This window comes from Carassius carassius, chromosome 13 (assembly GCF_963082965.1).
Source record: "Carassius carassius chromosome 13, fCarCar2.1, whole genome shotgun sequence".
Lineage (NCBI taxonomy): Eukaryota > Metazoa > Chordata > Actinopteri > Cypriniformes > Cyprinidae > Carassius > Carassius carassius.
Window position 1 is genome coordinate 1,266,825 of NC_081767.1, and position 22,106 is coordinate 1,288,930.

General features: G+C 38.0%; 2 protein-coding genes and 1 long non-coding RNA gene across 3 annotated transcripts in view; all 3 read right to left on the reverse strand.

The window, feature by feature from the left end:
* The window catches only part of LOC132155818 (MOB kinase activator 2-like), a 42,942-nt gene extending 38,308 nt beyond the window's left edge, over nt 1–4,634 (reverse strand). Inside the window, exon 1 of the mRNA XM_059564526.1 lies at nt 4,170–4,634. Coding sequence (XP_059420509.1) covers nt 4,170–4,186 — 17 coding nt within the window. The 5' untranslated portion in view covers nt 4,187–4,634. The remainder of the gene's footprint in view (nt 1–4,169) is intronic.
* On the reverse strand, nt 188–613 carry LOC132155528 (uncharacterized). The gene is made up of 3 exons (XR_009437257.1): nt 556–613; nt 400–468; nt 188–319 (listed from the first exon to the last, which is right to left on the reverse strand). It is a non-coding gene; the product is annotated as an uncharacterized LOC132155528 (long non-coding RNA).
* A 7,280-nt stretch (nt 4,635–11,914) lies between the features above and the next one.
* On the reverse strand, nt 11,915–20,478 carry LOC132155810 (dual specificity protein phosphatase 8-like). Its single transcript, XM_059564514.1, has 5 exons — nt 20,031–20,478; nt 15,230–15,396; nt 14,515–14,674; nt 14,161–14,284; nt 11,915–13,779 (listed from the first exon to the last, which is right to left on the reverse strand). The coding sequence occupies exons 1-5, from the start codon at nt 20,137–20,139 to the stop codon at nt 12,711–12,713; spliced, it is 1,629 nt and encodes a 542-aa protein (XP_059420497.1). The 5' UTR covers nt 20,140–20,478; the 3' UTR covers nt 11,915–12,710.
* Between the last annotated feature and the right edge of the window lie 1,628 nt (nt 20,479–22,106).

The following is a 22,106-nucleotide window of genomic DNA, read 5'->3' on the forward strand; positions in this document are numbered from 1 at the left end:
TTTTTTATGAATACAAAATATTTTTAACTTTATTAATTAAATAGGAGTTGAGAATAATTTTATTCTTAAGATTTTTTTTTCACTAACAAAAACAAAACAAGCAAACACTAAAGTGCTTTACATAAAGACAAACTCAAATGTGGAAATGTGATCTGAGAGCTGTGTGGAGAGATCCACTAATATTGGATATCATTTTGGGTTGTTTCTCACACAAAGCTATTGTTTGACTTCACAACTCTTAGTATATATACATACAGACAAATTCTATGGTGCACTTGGAGATTGGAGAAAAGGTCAATATATAATCTCTTTCATTTGACTGAAAAAAAACAGCATTAACATTAAATAAAGTCATACAGGTTTGGGACATCATGCAGGCGAGTAAACAATGACACTTACTTTATTTAATGCATCTCTAGAAGCCTACAGCACAACAGCGGAGAGACTGACTGACTGATGAAGGGACATCTAGAGTAAAAATCATGCAAACCCTTTAGCAGCTGCATCAAAACTACCTCCGAAAATATAAATGATAAAAACAGACTCAACCCACACCTGACAGAGGCCTTCACCACAACCACAGATAACCAAGGCATGTTTGGTTATTTCTTCTATTTTTGAGAAAAGGAGGCACAAGGTTACATTTTCTGCAGCAGAAACAGGAAGTGAAACATCATAAAGCATGATAGTTTTCTTTAATATGCTGTTGACGTGTGCATCAAAAAGTTTACTTTCACTTTCAATTAATTCGAAACCGACAAACTATAAACACTTTACAAATCCACTGCTTAAGGTGAGCGCTGACGTAACCTAATCTTCTCTGTCTGACTCTTGACCTAGTTCATTCACATCACCAGCCTCTGTTTGCAAAAGCCATCGTACCCAAAACCAACTCCGTTCACTTCAGAGAAACAAGAGGCAACCCTCTAATCTTTTAAAATGTACATTGAACATTTACTACTTTACAGGTAAATCTATCCAACCAATGCCAATATTGTACAGATATGTCAGTCTACTACTACCTAATGTCCCTATGATTATGGCAATCTAGAAAATATGATACACAATCAAGTCATAATTTACAGTATAATAGGGATTTTTGCAAATTCTAGGTGATTAATTATCACAAGAAGTGAAAAAAAATGTGATATCGACTGACCCCAAAACGTTATTTTCTTTTATTTATTTATATATTAGTTAGACTAGTAGCTTTTGCAGTGGTATCATTCACTTGTATCTAAAATATTGGTGTTGTAACAACATTATTCACGCAAGGTTACATGGTCAAAAACAAAGACTTGAAACCAAACCATTTAAGAATCACAGACGCAACTGATGAGTTAAAAAGAGCTTGCTCAGGTTTTTTCTCTTTATAAACACCACCGTCAATGCCTCCGGTCTCAGTCGAGCATCAGGATTACTTTACGTTTGCTCTTCATCACACACATCCCTCCCGAGGAGCACTGAACTGCCCAAACCGGAGACGCCAACAACTGATCGCCGCTCAACAGCCTGTGCCAGGAAACCTCCTTTAGAAGGTGTTCAGATGTGGATGTAGCTCTCATCGCTGTCTGGGGACACGAACACACATTATCAGTCACCCTTCAGATGACGATGTGGGTTGACGCAGGAATGCAAAGCTGTTGCCAGAAACGCCAGAACGTACTGCGCTTTCTAGTACAATGTGCTTAGCACCACGCGCCACGAGAAATATAATATTACCTCAGTCTATTGGTATTGCCAGAACAATGCAGAAAAACCTACCATCAAAGTATGTTTTAGTCAGTTCCTGTTCATTTTAAAGGAATGGTTCACCAAAGAGTTTGTTGCGAATGTGCTCCAAAACTTTGATGAGTTTGTTTCTTCATCAGATTTGGAGAAATGTAGCATTGCATCAGTGACTCATCAATGGATGCTCTGCAGTGAATGGGTGCCGTCAGAATGAGAGTCTGATAAAAACATCACAATAATCCACAGCACTCCAGTCCATCAGTTAACATCTGGAGAAGACAAAAGATGAAACACATCCAGGACTAAGAGTCTATAATCCATAATAACACTTCATTCAGTGAAAAAGTGCATCAAAATCCAGACACATATTTGTTTAGAGCAGTTTAAACGCTGCTGGATCTGACCTGATTCAGACCAGAACACTTGTACACTGAAGGAAGTGTTATTATGGATTATAGACTATGTATTTGAGTTAAAAACGCCTTAATGCTGGATGTGTTTCATCTTGTGTCTTCTCCAGATGTTCAGTGATGGACTGGAGTGCTGTGGATTATTGGGATGTTTTTATCAGACTCTCATTCTGACGGCACCCATTCACTGCAGAGCATCCATTGATGAGACACTGATGCAGTGCTGCATTTCTACAAACCTGATGAAGGAACAAACTCATCTACATCGTGAACACATTTTCACAATCACCTACCAATCATGGCTGTTATGTGAACAAAAGCCTTCTGGTTCATTCATAGGGTCTTCACAAAACCAAGATGAAGAGCTCGAGTCTACTTTTATAGCATCTCTTTTAAACGTTTCGAGGAAAGGCTTTGCTGGAAGCACACAGTCAAATCAAGAACCATTGTGAAAACCCTTTGCTGATGGTTTCCTTCACTTAAGGACACAGCATTATTTAAATACTCTAATTCAGTGGTTTAAGGCTCACTGCATGAAAGAATTGCTCAAATCAACTGCGAGCTCCATCTTTTGTTGTTGTTGTTTAAGGTCAGCACAGAAACTAAAACAAGCCTTGGCCACTGGACGCGTCCACAGATGTCACACTCTCTGCAGGGGTCCAAAACTAGCACAACCATTAATGTGATATTCTCATACTATCCTCCCGGTGAACGTCCTTATTCGATCACCGTAGATGGACACGCTAATTAGGAAGGGGATGAAGACATGAAGCAGAATCAGGCGTGAGATCAGTGGCATCATTGTGTCAGTGTTTCTGTTCACTCTGAACATGTTTGAAAGGAAGCAGACGTCAGCACCTTGACAGAAACCTCAACGGCTTCTATTAATCGTTCAGTCAGACCATGCAATTCATTTGGCGTCAATTTGACTTCAAGTTAGTCACCAATCAGGTTTAACGTCCGGGAGATCAGTCAGACACAGGTGTGTTTGTCAAATGGTGCAAATAATTCTGACAGATCAAATAACTATTTGCCAGCATCTATTCCAGTTTCCAAAGTATTTCTTATTCACCACTAGTATGTTTTCCAGTTGTTACTAGTAACATTAATCAGAGTATTATCAAAGTAGCAACTAGAAGTTCACTAGATTTGAGTAAAAATAAAGCAATGTATTTTATATTAGGTGGCTTTACGTGTCGGTTTGTTTACAGACGTATTTGCATGCATGTTTTTATGTTTTACATGCATTTCTAAAAAAATGCATGTAAACAAATGCATTTTTTATAAATATTAGTCCATAGAATTTAAAGACACTTAATATAAAACCCAAAGCATTTGCAACTAGCAAAATAACGATGAAATAATAGATGATACTTTTTATTTATCAAGTGAGACACATGTAAAACTATTAAAATATTAAATTACTAATAACCAGAAAACATGTATGTATTTGTCTCTAATGGAGTTATGTTAAAGATCGCTTCATCTGCTGTGTGCAAACATCTAATAGAGGTCTGCAAGATCAAAATCAATCATAAACATCTTCTAAACGTCTATTTGACATCTGATAGGAAAACGTCCTGTTGTGTTGCAGATGAGCAAACGCTCTAAAAACTTTAGTGCTGTCAGGGTTCTGAACGATTTTCTAGTAGTTACAAATACTAGCAACAACTAAAGGACACTTCATAATGTTTGCGTATATATAGCAGGTGCTATTTTTAAAGAATGCAATGTTAAAACGGACTGCCTGAATCACAGATGATGATGATGATGATGATGGCACGCGATCAGATCAGACGCGCGTGCACCAGTGACAGGATTGCGTTACAGTTACTGTAAGTGCTACATGTTAAACTGCATGTTAAAGCGCCAAACAGCCCGCGGATGGAGGTGTATTTCCTTGATGAGGAGCTCGGCTGAAGCAGGGCATTTTTTGCCGACAAATTGCACAACACATCTGACTCTGTGCGTCAAGTTATTCAAGCATCGGTCAATTAGGACAATGATCTCGATACGTAACGTACTCACCCCATCAACCAGTCCATGATGACTGAAAGAGATAAATCCAAGCAGAGCTTCCGTGCCCCTCTTGTTCTCCTTCTCTAAGTGTGTGTCGGCTCTCGGCTGTGTTTAATCCCCGGCTCTAGCGCGTTAATGCCAAGCGCACGAGAGGAGACGGAGGGGCCGGGGGACGAGCTCCAGCGCTCCGATCGAGGACCGCATTGACTTTGACGTTTGGCGAAGGGTGGCAGAAGGATACTTTGTGTCTTGAATGGTCGGCTGAAGCTGCGCTAGTCTCTCTGCTGCTGTGCCGGAGTATGGCGGACCTCCGGTCACCAGAGCAGCGCTTCACCGGAGACGCTCTCGGTTCGGATCGGGGCTCGGGGCTCTCGCGGAGCTCGTAGGGCAAGTGCAGTGGCTGTTTTCAAGCTCTGCCATATACAGGAAATCCGGAAGTAAACACAGGTTTGATGCCGACCCCTCTCTCTTCGGGATGTGGTCGGTTCGCCGAGGCATGCTGGGATATGTAGTTTCCAGGGACAGCTGAAGACTACACGCAGAGTGACGGAGTGCGTGACGCACTGCCCCTGAGCGCATTGTTAACCTCTTTATTTTAATGGCAACGATTTTAAAGATAAATGTGTAAAGTCATCATCTATGATTAAGATGTTGTCTGTTGTATTTGACTGCTATGTGTCTTTACTAAGATTGTTAAAATATAAAACAGACTGTATAAAATAATACAAGATTTTAAAACAAATAGGCTAATACAACTACATTTTACATTACCATGCTACATAAAAAATGCAATAGAATAAAAACTATTTCTACTTTTTTTTTTTTTTTTTTTTACTTCATAAGTAATAAAATTATCATTTAAAATTTCACATAAAATATACCGTTACACAATTTCTTTAACAATTAAATTTGGATTTTATTTCAAGCCTTACGGAATATGAGTTTTGAATTGCATTAGAAAAAAAAGACACCTGAGGCACTTATTTCATTTAAATTGAATTGCAATTTTGCTGCTGGCAATTTATTTATTGTTAAAATATGTTGTGAGATGTAGGAGTTGTATTTATTTCATAAATAGTCTAATAAACATTGTTAAATGAAGTATTGAAATGCCAAAAAAATAAAATTTAAATTTATTCAAACTCAGGCACTTAAATGGTATTCATTAACAAAAAGGAAAGTTACCTTACATGAGGGATTAATCTTGGGTTTAATTCATTTTAATATTGTAATATCATACCAACTTGTGTCATTTCACCCTAGAAATTAATATTCATATTATAAATATATTATAAATAAATAAACAAAAAAAATGTGTATAGCATCTGCGGAGCAAACACAACCAAATTAATGAAATTTTAGAAAATCACTCATATGATTACCAAACTGTGAAATTTTAATAATAAAAAAAAAATTAATTAACATTATTTTCATCATTAAAAAAGTGATATTTTATGCAATATATTAAAAATGTATATACTGTATATGATGGGAAGATCTAAATGTTCTGTTAGGAATAATCCAGTTAGTGTTCACACTAATAATAATAACAACAACTACAACACATAAGAGTTTTATTAACAACGTTTCATTCATTTTAAAATGGCAGAATTCGAAATGTATCAAACTGGGATGGTTTTAAGTTCTTCTGTGCTTTCCTGAGTATGAACTGCTATATTTCCACATCCACACTGTAAAAGAGAAACAAGGCTTAGGTCACAGTGTGACAATATTAGCTCAAGTCCAGCAGAGGGAGTCATTTATCCTCAAAAGAATCTGCTTTCTTCCTGAAAGTTTGTTCAGTTTCCTCACTGTTTGTACAACACAACACGAATACAGATTATAGAAGACTTAAAACTAAAGTTTGCCGAGTTCTAAGACACTTTCTCAACACATGAGTTAGTAACACACTCGATCTCTTTTGTCGACATTTATGTGACTATAGCATATAAATCCCACCATGAGCTACTGCACAGACATGGACTAAAATCCTCCAAACACCCATTTTGATAGCAATGCATTATATTTGATTGGTTCATTTGTACGACTGCGTGAGACTGAACAGAAGCTGCTGTGAAGGTTTGATGACGCCGCGCTCATGGAGCCAGATCGGTGCACACAGGCCACAAAACACTCTGTTTGGAAGTGCAGGGCTGAATATAACACCTACAGGACACACAAAGACGATCCAGAGAGCCGTCTGAGCTCAGATCGATGGAGAAACATCTGAGCCAGCATCTGAGGCTCATTCAGAGGAGCTCGTGACCTCTGCTTCTGTCTTTCACACGCACACACACGCACGCACACACACACGCGCGCGCACACACGCACACGCACGCACACACACACACACACACACACGCGCGCGCGCGCGCACACACGCACACGCACGCACACACACACACACACACACACACACACACACACACACACACTCATTGATTGATTGACCTCACTGTTCATTCATTTATTTATTTATTGTTTTTAAATGCATTACATATACTGTAGGCTACTGTAATAGATTTGAACTGTTGAACCCTAAAAATTCTGAAGATCACTCATTAAATTTTAATTATAAACTATTGCAATATTCATGATTTGTAATCTGTAAAAAGTATTAAAACATTTTTCTTCATTTCAATATATTTTAAACTGTGTCATTTTCAAGCTGCAATCTTGTCAAATTAAGCAAAAAGTAATGTTCAAATAATATCTTTATAAATATGCATGTTTTATATACATAAAATGCTAAATTTATGTACAGTATTAGCAAAAAATAAAATACTGGCCCTGTGATTAAAAATGGTAATTTCCATCACAGAATGATATTAAACACAATCGATTATTAATTTGTGCTGAAAATTAAATTGTTGGACCGAAATGATATAACAGCAAAAATAAATGATTTACATATTGTTGGACACTGATAATTAAAATGCACCAAAATCTGTTACTCTTTTACAGATGCATGTTTGAATGAAAAGTCAAAGTAAATCTCATAACTCTTTACTGCCAATATAAGCACAATAAATACATTGGTCTGACATTTATTTAAATCAGATGATCATGTACCAATGTATGATTTATAATTGTTGTTGTTGTTTAGGACAGTCCAGTGACCCTGCGCTGATATCTGACCACATGCTGACCACCGCTCTCCTCTGCGGAAGCTGCGAGTCACGAGCTGAGCTGCAGTGATATTATTTATTCATAAAGCCTGGTTGTTGTGCAGGGGGCCATTAAAGGACATGAGACTTGAGATAGCATTGCATTACCTGCTCATATATTATGAATGGAACAAAGGACGATCACTCTCTGCTGTAACTGCAAAAATAGATGCACTTTAGAAAGTGTTAAAGCGCTGTTGAGAACGGTTTGAGACGCAGTCAGAATCTGAAAGTGCATGGGAGCAAAGACTGTTGATATAGGCTACCCTGAATTATTAACTCTTTGTGATGTATGTTTTTGGTATTATTTTGTATGATTCATTGGTCTACATAAAACAAAATAAAATAATATAAAATTAATTTAATTTAATAAAAAAAAATAATAAAAAACAAAACCATTTTGAGTGTTATTTTTTTTTTTTGGCATTTTTATTCATTTTCAATTTTTTTTTTTTTTTAATCTATAAAATGTCTATGCAGTTTAAGTTTTTTGTTTAGTTTCTTTATATTTATTTTAGTGCCTAATATGTACTTAATACTGTATGAAATATAATAAAAATGAAATGTAATTAAAATATAATAAACAAATATACATTATATGTAATTTTTACAACTGAAATACAAGTTTTTTATGTTTTAATTTATATTATATTTAAATTTTAGTTAAAGTTTTAGTAATGTTGCTGTCTGTTTTTTGTCATTTTTATTTATTGTCTTGTTTAATGTCTGTGCAGGTTTAGTTCTCGGTATAGTTTATTTAGTTTCAGTTATTTTAGTGCTTAGTGCTGGAAATATTAAATCAAATAAAATATATATAAATATATATTATATTAAATAAAGAATTATATATATATATATATATATATATATATATATATATATATATATATATATATATATATATATATATATATATATATATATATATATATATATATATATATATATTAAATAAGTTTAGAAATGATAACATTGTTATTTATTTATTTAAATTCATGTTTATTTTATTTTATCTCATGTAAAAAAACTAAAAACTGTTAAGGTTATGGTTTTAGTTAACGATAATAACCCTGAACTGAATCATAATTCCTCACATCCTGTAGAACGTCATGGGCCATTGCAAAAGTAAACATCTCCTAAACTATCATCCATCAGATGTTCAATCTCTATTTATTCTGACATTTAAACCAAATTTCCCCCAATGAAGTATTTATTCATGCATCATAATTACCTTGGCCTGTATTTGTTGAAAGAAAAGTAGTTCATAGCGTGCTGCTTATGAAAGTCTAGAGGAGGAGCGAGAGAGAAAAGAGGGATGAGACGTGCTGCTTCTAGATCATGGAAAGGGAAAAATGTCCAGATGACATAATCATTCTTTAACAGTTTCCATGCAGAGGGTTTGGATCTGAGCGCCAGGCTCCACATTACAGTGTCACGTCTGGATATAATCAACTGTTCTCTTGATCGTGTGTTCACACGCTCTCTCACGCACAGGCCTGCAAACACACAAAAACTCATTCTAGGTGAAATGAGCTGCTATTCTCTCATTAACAACATTTTACACATGCAAAAAAACAACAACACAAAATGTAGCGATTGATGAAGATGAAGCCAGAAGAAGATCCTCTGCTTGAGTGAGTTATGGGCTTTTTCTCATGCGCTCGTCATTATGTCCTTTTCTTAATTACACTCGAACAAGGAATCTGTCACACACAAGACAATTAGGGCTCATAGATTTTAAACCACTCAGTCAGTCAAGTACAGTTGTAAATTTAAGCGTCTGTTGTGTGTGTGTTTGTGGCTTCAGTAAGGTGCAGATCATTAGCGAGTGAATGGCAGCCTTCATTAGTGCTGATGAGCTGTCTGAAATGTATTTGCTGTAACTGATTTAGAAGTCTTTTTTATTGATCACACACACACACACACACACACACACACACACATGGACACCTACAGAAACACTGCCTAAATTAGATCCTGACCATATAGAATACAGAACACAAATCTTTGCCTGTCAAGTGGCTTAGTGGAAAGTCTAAAACAAAGCATCACAAATCTGTCTCCTCCAAGCAACACCCTCCACATCAGTCTCTAACACTTACTAATGAACGTCACTTACACACAATTAGATTTAGATGTTGATTGCAACTTTAATATTTGGAAATCTGTTGCAGGGGATTGTTGTCTCCATCTGCTGATTGGCAGATTATATATATATATATATATATATATATATATATATATATATATATATATACATACCCATCTAACGAAAAATGTTGTGTTTTGTAACGTCCAGCTTTAAAAAAAAATTTGGGGGGTTTTGTCAATGTTTAGGGAACAAAAATCCCTTTAAATGTTAAACTTTTTAAAAATGTTTAGAAAAACAAAATTGTTTCAAAGAAAATGTTCCTCAAGAGATATTTAAATAATATTTTGGTGAACATTAAAGATCAAAAATAACTTTGAATGAATGTTCTATTAATGTTCTATTAATGTTACTGGAAGAACGTTTCCTCATAACTTTTACCAGAAACTTGTTAGAACGGTTTGATAAATTTTCCTGTTCACTGGGTATCTATCTATCTATCTATCTATCTATCTATCTATCTATCTATCTATCTATCTATCTATCTATCTATCTATCTATCTATCTATCTATCTATCTATCTATCTATCTATATAAATCCGAGAAAACCTCCCATTTTGGACATACAGTGATGTCCTCATTTGCAAAAAAAATAATAATAATAAATAAATAAATAAATATATATACATACATATATATATACAACCCGAATTCCGGAAAAGTTGGGACGTTTTTTAAATTTTAATAAAATGAAAACTAAAAGACTTTCAAATCACATGAGCCAATATTTTATTCACAATAGAACATAGATAACATAGAAAATGTTTAAACTGAGAAAGTTTACAATTTTATGCACAAAATGAGCTCATTTCAATTTTGATTTCTGCTACAGGTCTCAAAATAGTTGGGACGGGGCATGTTTACCATGGTGTAGCATCTCCTTTTCTTTTCAAAACAGTTTGAAGACGTCTGGGCATTGAGGCTATGAGTTGCTGGAGTTTTGCTGTTGGAATTTGGTCCCATTCTTGCCTTATATAGATTTCCAGCTGCTGAAGAGTTCGTGGTCGTCTTTGACGTATATTTAGTTTAATGATGCGCCAAATGTTCTCTATAGGTGAAAGATCTGGACTGCAGGCAGGCCAGGTTAGCACCCGGACTCTTCTACGACGAAGCCATGCTGTTGTTATAGCTGCAGTATGTGGTTTTGCATTGTCCTGCTGAAATAAACAAGGCCTTCCCTGAAATAGACGTTGTTTGGAGGGAAGCATATGTTGCTCTAAAACCTTTATATACCTTTCAGCATTCACAGAGCCTTCCAAAACATGCAAGCTGCCCATAACGTATGCACTTATGCACCCCCATACCATCAGAGATGCTGGCTTTTGAACTGAACGCTGATAACATGCTGGAAGGTCTCCCTCCTCTTTAGCACGGAGGACACGGCGTCCATGATTTCCAACAAGAATGTCAAATTTGGACTCGTCTGACCATAAAACACTATTCCACTTTGAAATAGTCCATTGTAAATGAGCCTTGGCCCACAGGACACGACGGCGCTTCTGGACCATGTTCACATATGGCTTCCTTTTTGCATGATAGAGCTTTAGTTGGCATCTGCTGATGGCACGGCGGATTGTGTTTACCGACAGTGGTTTTTGAAAGTATTCCTGGGCCCATTTAGTAATGTCATTGACACAATCATGCCGATGAGTGATGCAGTGTCGTCTGAGAGCCCGAAGACCACGGGCATCCAATAAAGGTCTCCGGCCTTGTCCCTTACGCACAGAGATTTCTCCAGTCTCTCTGAATCTTTTGATGATGTTATGCACTGTAGATGATGAGATTTGCAAAGCCTTTGCAATTTGACGTTGAGGAACATTGTTTTTAAAGTTTTCCACAATTTTTTTACGCAGTCTTTCACAGATTGGAGAGCCTCTGCCCATCTTTACTTCTGAGAGACTCTGCTTCTCTAAGACAAAGCTTTTATAGCTAATCATGTTACAGACCTGATATCAATTAACTTAATTAATCACTAGATGTTCTCCCAGCTGAATCTTTTCAAAACTGCTTGCTTTTTTAGCCATTTGTTGCCCCCGTGCCAACTTTTTTGAGACCTGTAGCAGGCATTAAATTTTAAATGAGCTAATTAAGTGGATAAAAGTGTAAAATTTCTCAGTTTAAACATTTGCTACGTTATCTATGTTCTATTGTGAATAAAATATTGGCTCATTGTGATTTGAAATTCCTTTAGTTTTCATTTTATTAAAATTTAAAAAACGTCCCAACTTTTCCGGAATTCGGGTTGTATATATATATATTTTTTAAGTATTTATAATTAGTGGTATTTAAAATCAATAGAAGTTTATGGCTGTTCTCCACTTACATAACACTCACAAGTAATGTTTATGTACATGTATTGTAGTTCTCTGATTTAAAGTCATTATAAATGTGTGTGTGTTTGTGTTGTATTTGCACCAGAGACTCAGACAAAGACCGGAAAGTTTTCAAATAATATATTATTGCTCATTGCCAGAATGAAACCTATACAATAAATTAAAGCAAAAATGCATGAAACTTTAAATAGACCTTTTAAGTTGAAGTAAATGTCTTTTACATATATATGTAAATACGTCTAGATTTACAGCTTAGTACATAGTGCTGCTGGATGCAGCTTGTCTGTCTGTAGGTAGCCAGCCATTCTGAGCATGCTCAGTGCACAGTAGTAGGTCTGAGAGTATCTCAGCTCGAACATACACTTCATATTTCCATTCTTTTATTACACTGTTCATAAAAAATATAACACTGAATAGGGACACTATTGAATGCAACTGCCCTATTTTACTCAATTTATAGGTAAATAGAACATTGGGCAATGAAAAAAATAATGGTCGCACAGCAATTACATCTTCTCAAAGTTGGGCATACATACAGTTCCCCCTCAGAAGTCACCGTTAAGTGCGACTGCCTTAATTTGCATCAAAACCAGCATAAATGCACAAATACACACACTCATTTCATTCTTTCATGTATAGTGTCTTTGTATGATCATGCTAAAAGGATGTCCCCCATCAGTCCTCCTTCATTTTGAGTATACCACAGGAAGACATGCCAGAAAAAGTTCACTCCGTGAGGTCTTTGGTGTGAGTGCCATTTTCAGTGTATCCTAAGTTACCCATTTTCAACCCTGGATTGAAAAAGGTGGCAGAGACAAGTCTCTCTTAGATGCAAAGCTCTTTAATGACAGAACTCTGTAATAAATAAACAGCTTTCTCTGGAGTTAGATTGTCATCTTTGTCAGGATACCTCGATGACCTCCATGCTGCCAGAGAAACTGGATTGCTTGCCCAGCTTCCCAAATTCCTCGCTGCTTTGTGTTGTGTTAATACCCTCTTCGAACTCCATCTGGCAGCTGCGGCGCTTGTACTTCATGTCTACTTGCGATACACTGCACACTACTGCTTTCCCATCCTCGAGCCAATTGTTTTGAAAGTCCAGTGGCTCTGGCGTTTTGTCCCTTCCATGTTTGCTGGGCTTGGAGTTGCCACAGACAGGACTGCTGCCAAAGTGCATGGTGCTCCCTGTTCCAGATGGTGCCAAATTAGTGCCTAAGAAACAATGGCAGTCACCCGTAGGTGTGATAGGGGTGGTGGCCTCATTTGAGCCTCTATGCATGGTCCAAGAAGCAGACGTACCCAGTGGCAAGCTGAGGAAAGAAGGCACCTTCAAGTTGGTCTCGCAAATGGGATCCTGGGGTCTTGGCCCGCAGTTATCCTGCTTCAGATCGAGGGAAAGAGTTAACCTCTCCAAGCCACCGTTTTCCCACCTCTCGCTTTGCTGGCTCATCCTGGACTTTACATCAGTACACTGTGACTCCGTAGGGCTTGGATGGTTCATCGTTGAAGGGTACTGGCATACGCCATTGCTGTTCCTCAGGCTGTCAAGTCTGCAGAGTTTGGGTATGTTTTCAGAGGCTGAAGATGAGGAGCTTGGAGAAGATTGCTGGTTTTGGCTCGAGGAGTAGACAGATTTGATGTCAAGGGAGAAGGAGCACTTGAGCCGTTTGTTTTGAAGGATACGTTCATTGGACAGGTGAAGGGAGCTTAGGTCTTTCTGCAGTGATGTAGGCAACGGAGGCTTTACGGTGATCTCTGTAGTTTGAAGAGTCCGCTGGTCACAGCGTTTGCTCTCCGAACGTTCCTGTTCCATCTTCTGAACCTCCTCCACCTTTTCATTTGGCTTCCCTGATAACCTTATAGGGTCACAGGGTAGACTCTTCCTCATCTGCAAGCCTCTCTCGAACTCCAGCAGTTGACCCAAGAAGTTGAAATTCGGAGATATTGATGGCCGACGGTCCTTCACAAACCTACAGAAAGTACATTAGATACAAACAAATTTCAATGGGATCCCAAAATTCAACTGGTTTTCTATTGTTAGCTATGTCTAGAGACAGTTAAACAATTGCTGGTCTGGTCTTGATCTAGCTGGTGGACCAACACAGACAGACAACTATGCTGGTAAACCAACAGAGGCTTGCTGATTAAGCTTCTTAAGAATACAAGTATTTCATGGTGGGGACCCTGTCATGGGATGCTAATATCAGGCTTCGTAACCAGCATTTTTGGTTGATGAATAATAGGACTACGCTGTTCCACCAGCTAGACCGGTAGCAAACAACCTTGGACCTTAGTCTAGGCTTGGTCTGGCAGTCCATAGATTATCTGAACCTCCAAAGAGCTGCAGTTACCTGTAGGCATCATCTGAAGACAGGCCCATAGTTTTCATGATGTAGGCAATGGCAATGGTTGCAGAGCGGGATATGCCAGCCAAGCAGTGGACGATGACTCTGCAGTTTGACACCTTGGCTTTGTCTGTGGACACAGAGAATAGCAAACTGGTCAAAAGCAGTTCCACTGTCAAACTGCACACAAAGCATGAAGTCACCTCACGTGCCCACCTCGAACACTGACCTCACTCATACCTCCCTCAAATGCTGATACACAGATGGCTTGTGTTAACAAAACCTCTCTAACTTCTTAAAAGCTTGCTTCTAGAATACTCCACTGTCCATTCAGCAAACCACAGAGTCTGACGTTCTTACCAATGAACTCATTGGTTTTTTCCAACCAAGGAAGCAGCTTCTCGCAGTAGCTGTCGTTGACGGGAATGCGCATGAAGTGGTTGTCGCTGATGAAGTCAGGTTTGGGGCAGGTGTTGCTGGCATTCAGAACGTAAGTGATTCCATTCTGAGTCATCAGTTCCTGTTAAAAGATGGAAGTTATTTAGAAGTTCATGAAGACAGATCAATTCTACAGAATTCCATAAACAAATATAGAACTAGGGAAAAAAAGAAAAACATCCAACTTCTTCTTTGAGTGAGTCTGAACATCCTTCCTATCAGTGAGCCTGTCACGCATGCTAAAGCTATTGTAAATTAGAAATATGTAGAAAGATAATAAAATGTTTTGGTGGTGAGTTTCATGTCAACTTGACAGGGCTAACAACCCAACATCAATGAAAGTATTTCCGGGAATGCGTTCAGCTGCCTGTTATCTAAGTAAGTGATGAGATACACTACAATTCAGTTGTTCCAAGATATGTACAAACACCCTCCAGGAAATAAAAAGAAAACTATTCCTAGTTATCTGATGATGCAAGATGCGTCTTTTATGTCTTCATGGCAGGAATTGTTAAGTGCTAGAAACTTAAAGCATTTTCTTGATATGATGATATTCAAGGTGTCTGTAGGTGATAGCTATACCGCAAACCAAGTCATAGATTATTATTTTCTTATTTAATTTTTGAGATCTACCAACCTTATTGAGGACGTCTTTTTGGGAGCCCAAGTATAGGTGGGGCAGGATGCGGGTGGGTCCGACGTTGGCCACAGGTAAACAGGGTTGGGACAGGCTGAGAGGTAGAATAGTGGCTGGTTTACTCTCACACAAGTCAGGAAAACAGGAAGAGAAAGCTGCAAAGCCACCTGAAAGAGTACAGAGAAGAAGAGAACCGTTTCTAACACACACAGTTTGCAACAAACTCAACTACTTACAGTAAGAATGGAATAACAGTAACAATGAAGGGGGTTTCCAAACATCCTAACTGAATGAATTACACATGAGCCCCAAACACATACTCCACAGGGGCCAAGAAGCCTTTCCGCTATGCAGAAACATCCTGCACTAGAATATCCAGCAAACTTAGTGTACAGTAGATGACCCTCAACCAGGATGAAGAAATCTTTTGTTCCTTGCAATACGGTGGGATTGTTTTTACACTCTCTGAACTCATGTTTACATTTTCACTCAAGCAATCCAGTCTCTAACCACTATAGCTCTAGCTAGCGTATAAGTCTACACTACTGCTGGGTTGCAAGAATGGCTTACCCTGTCTTTGAAAAGGAAATGAGAAAACCAATGGGCTGGTGAAAGCTGAGCTCTGCCACTTTACGAGGCAGATAGGGTGTCAGTGTCTGGTTTTCTGGTCTCCTGCTTCCTGCATGATCTCATCTCCGCTCCCTGTGACCAGCATCACACAGTGGGAATGAGGCAGGCCACAGGAACACTGACACCCAACCAGAGCTCAGAGGAAGCACACACACACACACACACACACACACACACACACACTTTCACTGTGAATGGTCCCTCCTTCTAAAGGCCAGTTCACACCATGGGCCAGAACTACAATGATAAAAATAAGAAAATGTTTTAAATTGTTAAGAGAACACTTAAAAGAATAGTAAGTCCACACCACAACTCCTGGAACAAAGGAACAACATCATTGGAATCACTTTCAGAATGATTTTTTTTCCCCCAGCTGATGAATGAAAAAAACATTGACAGCCAATCGGAATCCATGCTGCTTTAAAGAGTTTTATTAATTGATGACAAATCAGCTTATAATGAATAATGTTATCATACTTTGAAGTAGACTTGATATAGTTATTGTTCTTGTGTAAATGAGCCTTTAGTCTTACAGTCTAGATACATACAGAGGTATGTAAACGTTTTATTGCTAAGGACCTCCAAAAGCGTTATTATAGACTTTTAGATGTTATACGTAATTGTGCTAATAATAATAATAATAATAAAAATGCAAAAAACATTAAACATTTCATTCATATTTGGTTTACAAAACTTTTTTTCTAAGCAATATTATATTGGAAACATTTTCACATATTATGTTTTATTTTTTGTAAAGCTCTTCTAAAAATATACCACACATTAAATATCATTCGAAAGCAGCTTGACAGAAAGCTCTATAAAATGTGGTTTCATACAACTCATATCATATGTGTGTAATTAAAATTGTGCATAAAGTTACATTTGTCACTTGTTTAACACATACACACCCATGTACTGGCCTTAGTATTTATTTGTTTGTTTGCACCATGTACAATATTTTAACATAACTATTTTCCATTTAATGCATTCTACCAGATTTAGCCTTATTTCCATCTGCAATTATTTTGGGATCTCAAATGAAACCACTTTTACCCCCTTAATTTGGTGACCTCAATCCTAAAACAGTACTATTCAAATTCACAATGTGATGGTGTTACTGAAATAAATACAAAAAAGGGAACTGCTGATTTGGAATCAGTACTCGCTCATCTAGACATCTGAGACATGTTACCTCAGGCTCCGAGAAAAGCCGGCAGACAGGGCAATGACATCACTTTGAATTAGTGTTTGAGTTTGCTTGAGACATACAGGCTCATGCAAATCAAGACTTACGAAATGGAGAGAGACTGAGAAACAAAATAGCGACAGAAGAAGGGAAACATTTGAATACAAGCAAAAAAAGCAGATGATCTCATCGGCATGAAGAGTCAATAAGCAGATGCATGTGACTGGAGAAGGCAATTATTCATCCATCAGTCCATTCATTTCATCCAATTCAACATTTTCTAACCCCCTTCCAAGCAGATAAGGATTTCTGGACTTTTCGATGTAACATTCACATGACATCATTCGACAAGGCCATTAGATATGCTATGTGAGTCAAACCAAACAGACCTGTTTAAAAGAACATTTCACGTGAGTCATAAATGACCCGCTCTTGTCACGCAAAGAAGTGTCAGTGTTACTTGCTTCACACCGGTTTAACCCCAGGCCATTGACTTCACGCCAAGAGTTCAACAAGCTACCAGGAAGCTGTTTCAAACCACTCACTCGGTCAGTTTTGATTATATAAAAGCACAAGCCAAATATTCAAATCAGCTACATGCTTTGTTTATAAGGAGCGCCTGGCCCTTTAAGGCCCAGCTCAAGGGCTGCCTGTTTCCAGCTATTAAAAGCAACCGCCAAGCAGGATGACATCATCGCTCAACACGCGGGTGGCCGTCTCTCCTCTTCGGGACACGCACACACATATGCACCCCAGAAGTTTTGACTAGCTCTCAGTGCACCGGCACCATGCAGACGAAGCGAACATGCTCTGACATGAGGTTTTAACATCCCACGACTGATTTGCCTGCTTTATGACATCACAAGCCAAAGTGAAAGACAGTTTCTAGGCCATGCAGGGAAAGAAAAGGCCAGCAGACGTGAAGTGCCTTGACTGAATTAGTGCAGATCTGGTTGGCCGTCCTGATGGCTGACATTCCACAGGCATGATGTCAGCGTGTCCTAGTGTTTGCCGGACAGATGGGCGGAGCAAATTCGCTCTGAGGGCTGCATGACATGTGGGTCGCCGAGATAAAAATGACTTCATTATTGATTTTAGTGTAGATTTAACACATATTCTGTGTTGCAAGCAACCGTCTTGTTTTAGATAAATCGCAAAACTTACAGAAAGTGCTTGCGTTGAAGAATCTGACATGTTGCTGGAGTAAAAAAAAAAAATACATGCACATTAAACTGCAAAAATATGAATAAATTAATAAATAATAAAATATAAATAAATAAAATATACATTTTCTTGCATTTCTGTCATTTTCCAGTACAACAATCTACTTTTAAATCAAGACACTTACTTGAGAAGTAAATGACTTAAGAAGTCTTGTTTTCTGAGAAACGGATCAAAATGAAGTGAGATTATGCCTAAAACAAGTACAAATATATGACAGTTGGGGTCAGAAAAATAGTTTTCTCACTCTGCTGGCAGATATTTGTTCTTGTTTTAGGCATAATCTCACTTCATTTTGATCCGTTTCTCAGAAAACAAGACTTCTTAGCTCACTGTGCGTCTCCATTAAATGCATCTCGATTTAATAATGTTTCAATATTTGTTCTGGAAAACAAGACGGATATATCGAAAAATAACAACAGTGAACCTCAAGTAGTGACTTAGCAACTTAGTGGCAAGATCCACAAAAATGTTTGTTTTGGTTTTCCTGAACATCTGGTTTGAAATATTACAGTTTCTGAAGGGTTTAGGGAAAAGCAGCATAGATCCCCTCTCTAGTGAGCAGAGAGATCTCAATGATATCAGTCCCCCAAAATATCCTCAGTGCTCCACATGGTGCGCAGGAGTTACACTCACAGGCTTTCAGAGTACATACAGGTGTGATCCTAATAGCTGTCTAATAAACCTGGCATGGTATATTATAATTAGTGTTGGCTCTTTGATTAATTGCATTTGTTTCTCTTTTGTGAGTCACTTCGGATAAGACAATTTAGTTTTGTGCAGATTGTATATCTTTTTTTTTAATGGAACGAGAGCAGAGTTATGTGCATGAGGACTAAATACAGATCTGTTTAGGACTTGCTTAGCAGGAGCTTACCACAAGTGTGCTAATTTTGTTGAGGGGGAAATGATACTCCAGCAAGTTCAGACACATTCAGATTGATGGGATGACACAATGTCATATTTCAAATCTCACAGTCATCAGGTTTCTGCTGTTGATGTCAGCACATGATAGATCGAAGGCCAATAAAATCAACTGAAATTGTATTGCAATTCTTCATCTGAACTTTTGTCCCACAATGCAATAAATTAGATGTAAATGACGATTAACACAAAACACATGACATTACCTCATCATTTGGGACGAGTTTCTCAAATATCACACATGTAACTTAAGACCTAAAGGTTTCATTTGAAAAATTCACAAAAAATAAAATAAACAAACAAACAAACAAATAAATATATAAATAATATGCATTAAAAAAAATCAAAGATAGTATCTATTTCCTCTTATATACAACCAAAATAGCCGTATAATGTAAGGTACTTAAAAATACATGTGTTATAAAATCATAATATATATATATATATATATATATATATATATATATATATATATATATATATATATATATATATATATATATATATAGAAATGATTAAGTAAGCAAGTTTTCTTCTGTGTTGACAATGTATCAGTGATTGAAACTCTTGATGACAGGTGACTAAAAATCGACTGCACCCCCTGAAGCCACTTGTCATCAATGTGCAAACATGAGGAGGTCAGTGAGATGCAATCACACACAGCGAATGAGACGCACGTTTGCATTTACATACACATATCATGCATACATAATGCAAAGTAATGATGCACCATTGCTACACTGACAGAGTGACAAAAGGAAGGAGAAATGAATCACAAATAACCCAAAGATGCATGCAAAACCTTCAGTCCCACAAACACACACTCTCTCTCCAGCTCACCTCTCAGATCTCGCCCTTCTTTGATGCGCCTGACGCGCATCTTCAGCCTCATCTCGCTCTCGTGCATGTCTGTCCACAGCGGGGGAGGGATCACCAGGTCAACGGGCATCCAGGCCACACGCAGAAAACCTCCACAATCCACTCGGAGCTCAGATGAGCGCTAGTACAGAGGTGGAGATGCTTCCTCTGAAGATAAGGGGATGAAAAGGCTTTTGTGTGTTCAGCTGCCGCCGCAGCTGCGCTCTTTGCTCTCGCGCGTCTCTTCACTTCTGACTCTGGCTCTGCGCGCTCCTGCTCTCTATTGTTGAGCCTCCTCCCTCTCGCTCGCTCCCTCCCTCCCGTCTGTGAATGAGCGCACTGGCTGTGCTCTACTGGGGCCTGTGTTCAGTAATAGCTCATGTGTAAAGCATGCAACCACATTCCTGACTCATCAGACAACTATGCGGCCACTGATGGGGCCAGAGCCGCGCGCGGAGGGAAGAGCGGCTCCTACGCCTCCTGGACAACAGCGCGCGCCATGTGTGTGTATGTGTGTGTGTGTGTGTGTGTGTTTGCAATCAACAAAGGAGCCCTAGTTGCTTACGAACGACCTCTTTGCTTACTGTAGTCATCATCATTGCTTATGTAATGGCACATTATCACGCGCATGATCCGTGTCCTGTCACTGGGAAGTCCATGGGAAGTCCATGTTGACTCACGGCTAGCACATCGCAGAAGAACAGTTTGTCCTGGAATCAATCAGAGTTAATCACGGATGAAATCATCCATTAATCATTAGCCATTAATCATGCACAATGATATCACGATGGGACAGAGCGAATGCATTGTGCCGTTTTCTCTATTACAGATACTTAAAATGCTTAAAGCTTCATGAAACTGCAGCATTAAGATTAATTTTGGTCATATTTCGCGGGCAATAAGGCTCATTGTCATATATTGGCCATTAATCATCCATGCAGATATAATGATGCGAGTGATGGAATCCATTGCATGTCCTGTTATCTGTGACAGATGCATGTAAACATGCATAAAGTGCTAAAAACTTGAAAACCGAAGCATAAAACATGTCCATTGTCAATCAGTCTATCACCATGACGTCAGTATGGATGAATCCATTATTTGTCCATTTCTCTGCGACAGATGCATATATGTAGAAATACCTAAAGAGCAGGGGCGTAGATTACGTGGGGGACGTGTCCCCCCACTTTTAATATAACGGAAATTCGTCCCCCGTACTTTTTCGGTCAAGTGTGTTCGTATAGAGGTTTTCAAGAGCTGGTGTGAATAAATATAGATTTGAACTCAAAGAGACAGGACAGTCTGCGCAAGACCTGATATTTTATTCGGACCCAGAATACAGCGAGATGAACATCACAGAGCGCTAAACTCTCCTGCAGTGTGTGTTTCATTCATACTCGAAGCTGGAGGGCGCTCTCGCGCAGAAAGTCATACCAGGAAACTCCTAATATGACAACGTTGTCCAGCTATTGCTGTATGAAAACAGTTATTTTCACAGAAAAACAGACACTTTTGGAAACACGAACACATTAAACATACGATTGCGACAATATGGGTTTAAGTCATCTCCAGCAGGTGATAAATATAGTATATGAACAATGCAGTGCTGTTACAGTATAGAAACTATTCTGCCTTATTATGTGATAAAAAATTTTTATTATTTGTTATTGTCCAGAAGTTATAGATTTCTAAGCCAATTCAAAGCTTGAAATTATAGAAAAATTTAAGTTGCCTATACACTACCAAACGTTTTTGAACAGTAAGCTTGTTCATGGTTTTTAAAGAAGTCTCTTCTGTTCACCAAGCCTGCATTTAATTGATCCAAAGTACAGCAAAACAATAAAAATTTTAAATAGTTTTACTAGCCTATTTAAAATAACTGATTTCTATTTGAATATATTTCAAAATGTAATTTATTGAGATTTCAAAGCTGCATTTTTAGCATCATTTCTCCATTCACACGATCCTTCAGAAATAATTCTGATATTCTGATTTGCTGCTCAAAAAAAAAAAAAAAAAAAACACTTATTATGATAATGTTGAAAACAGTGGAGTAGA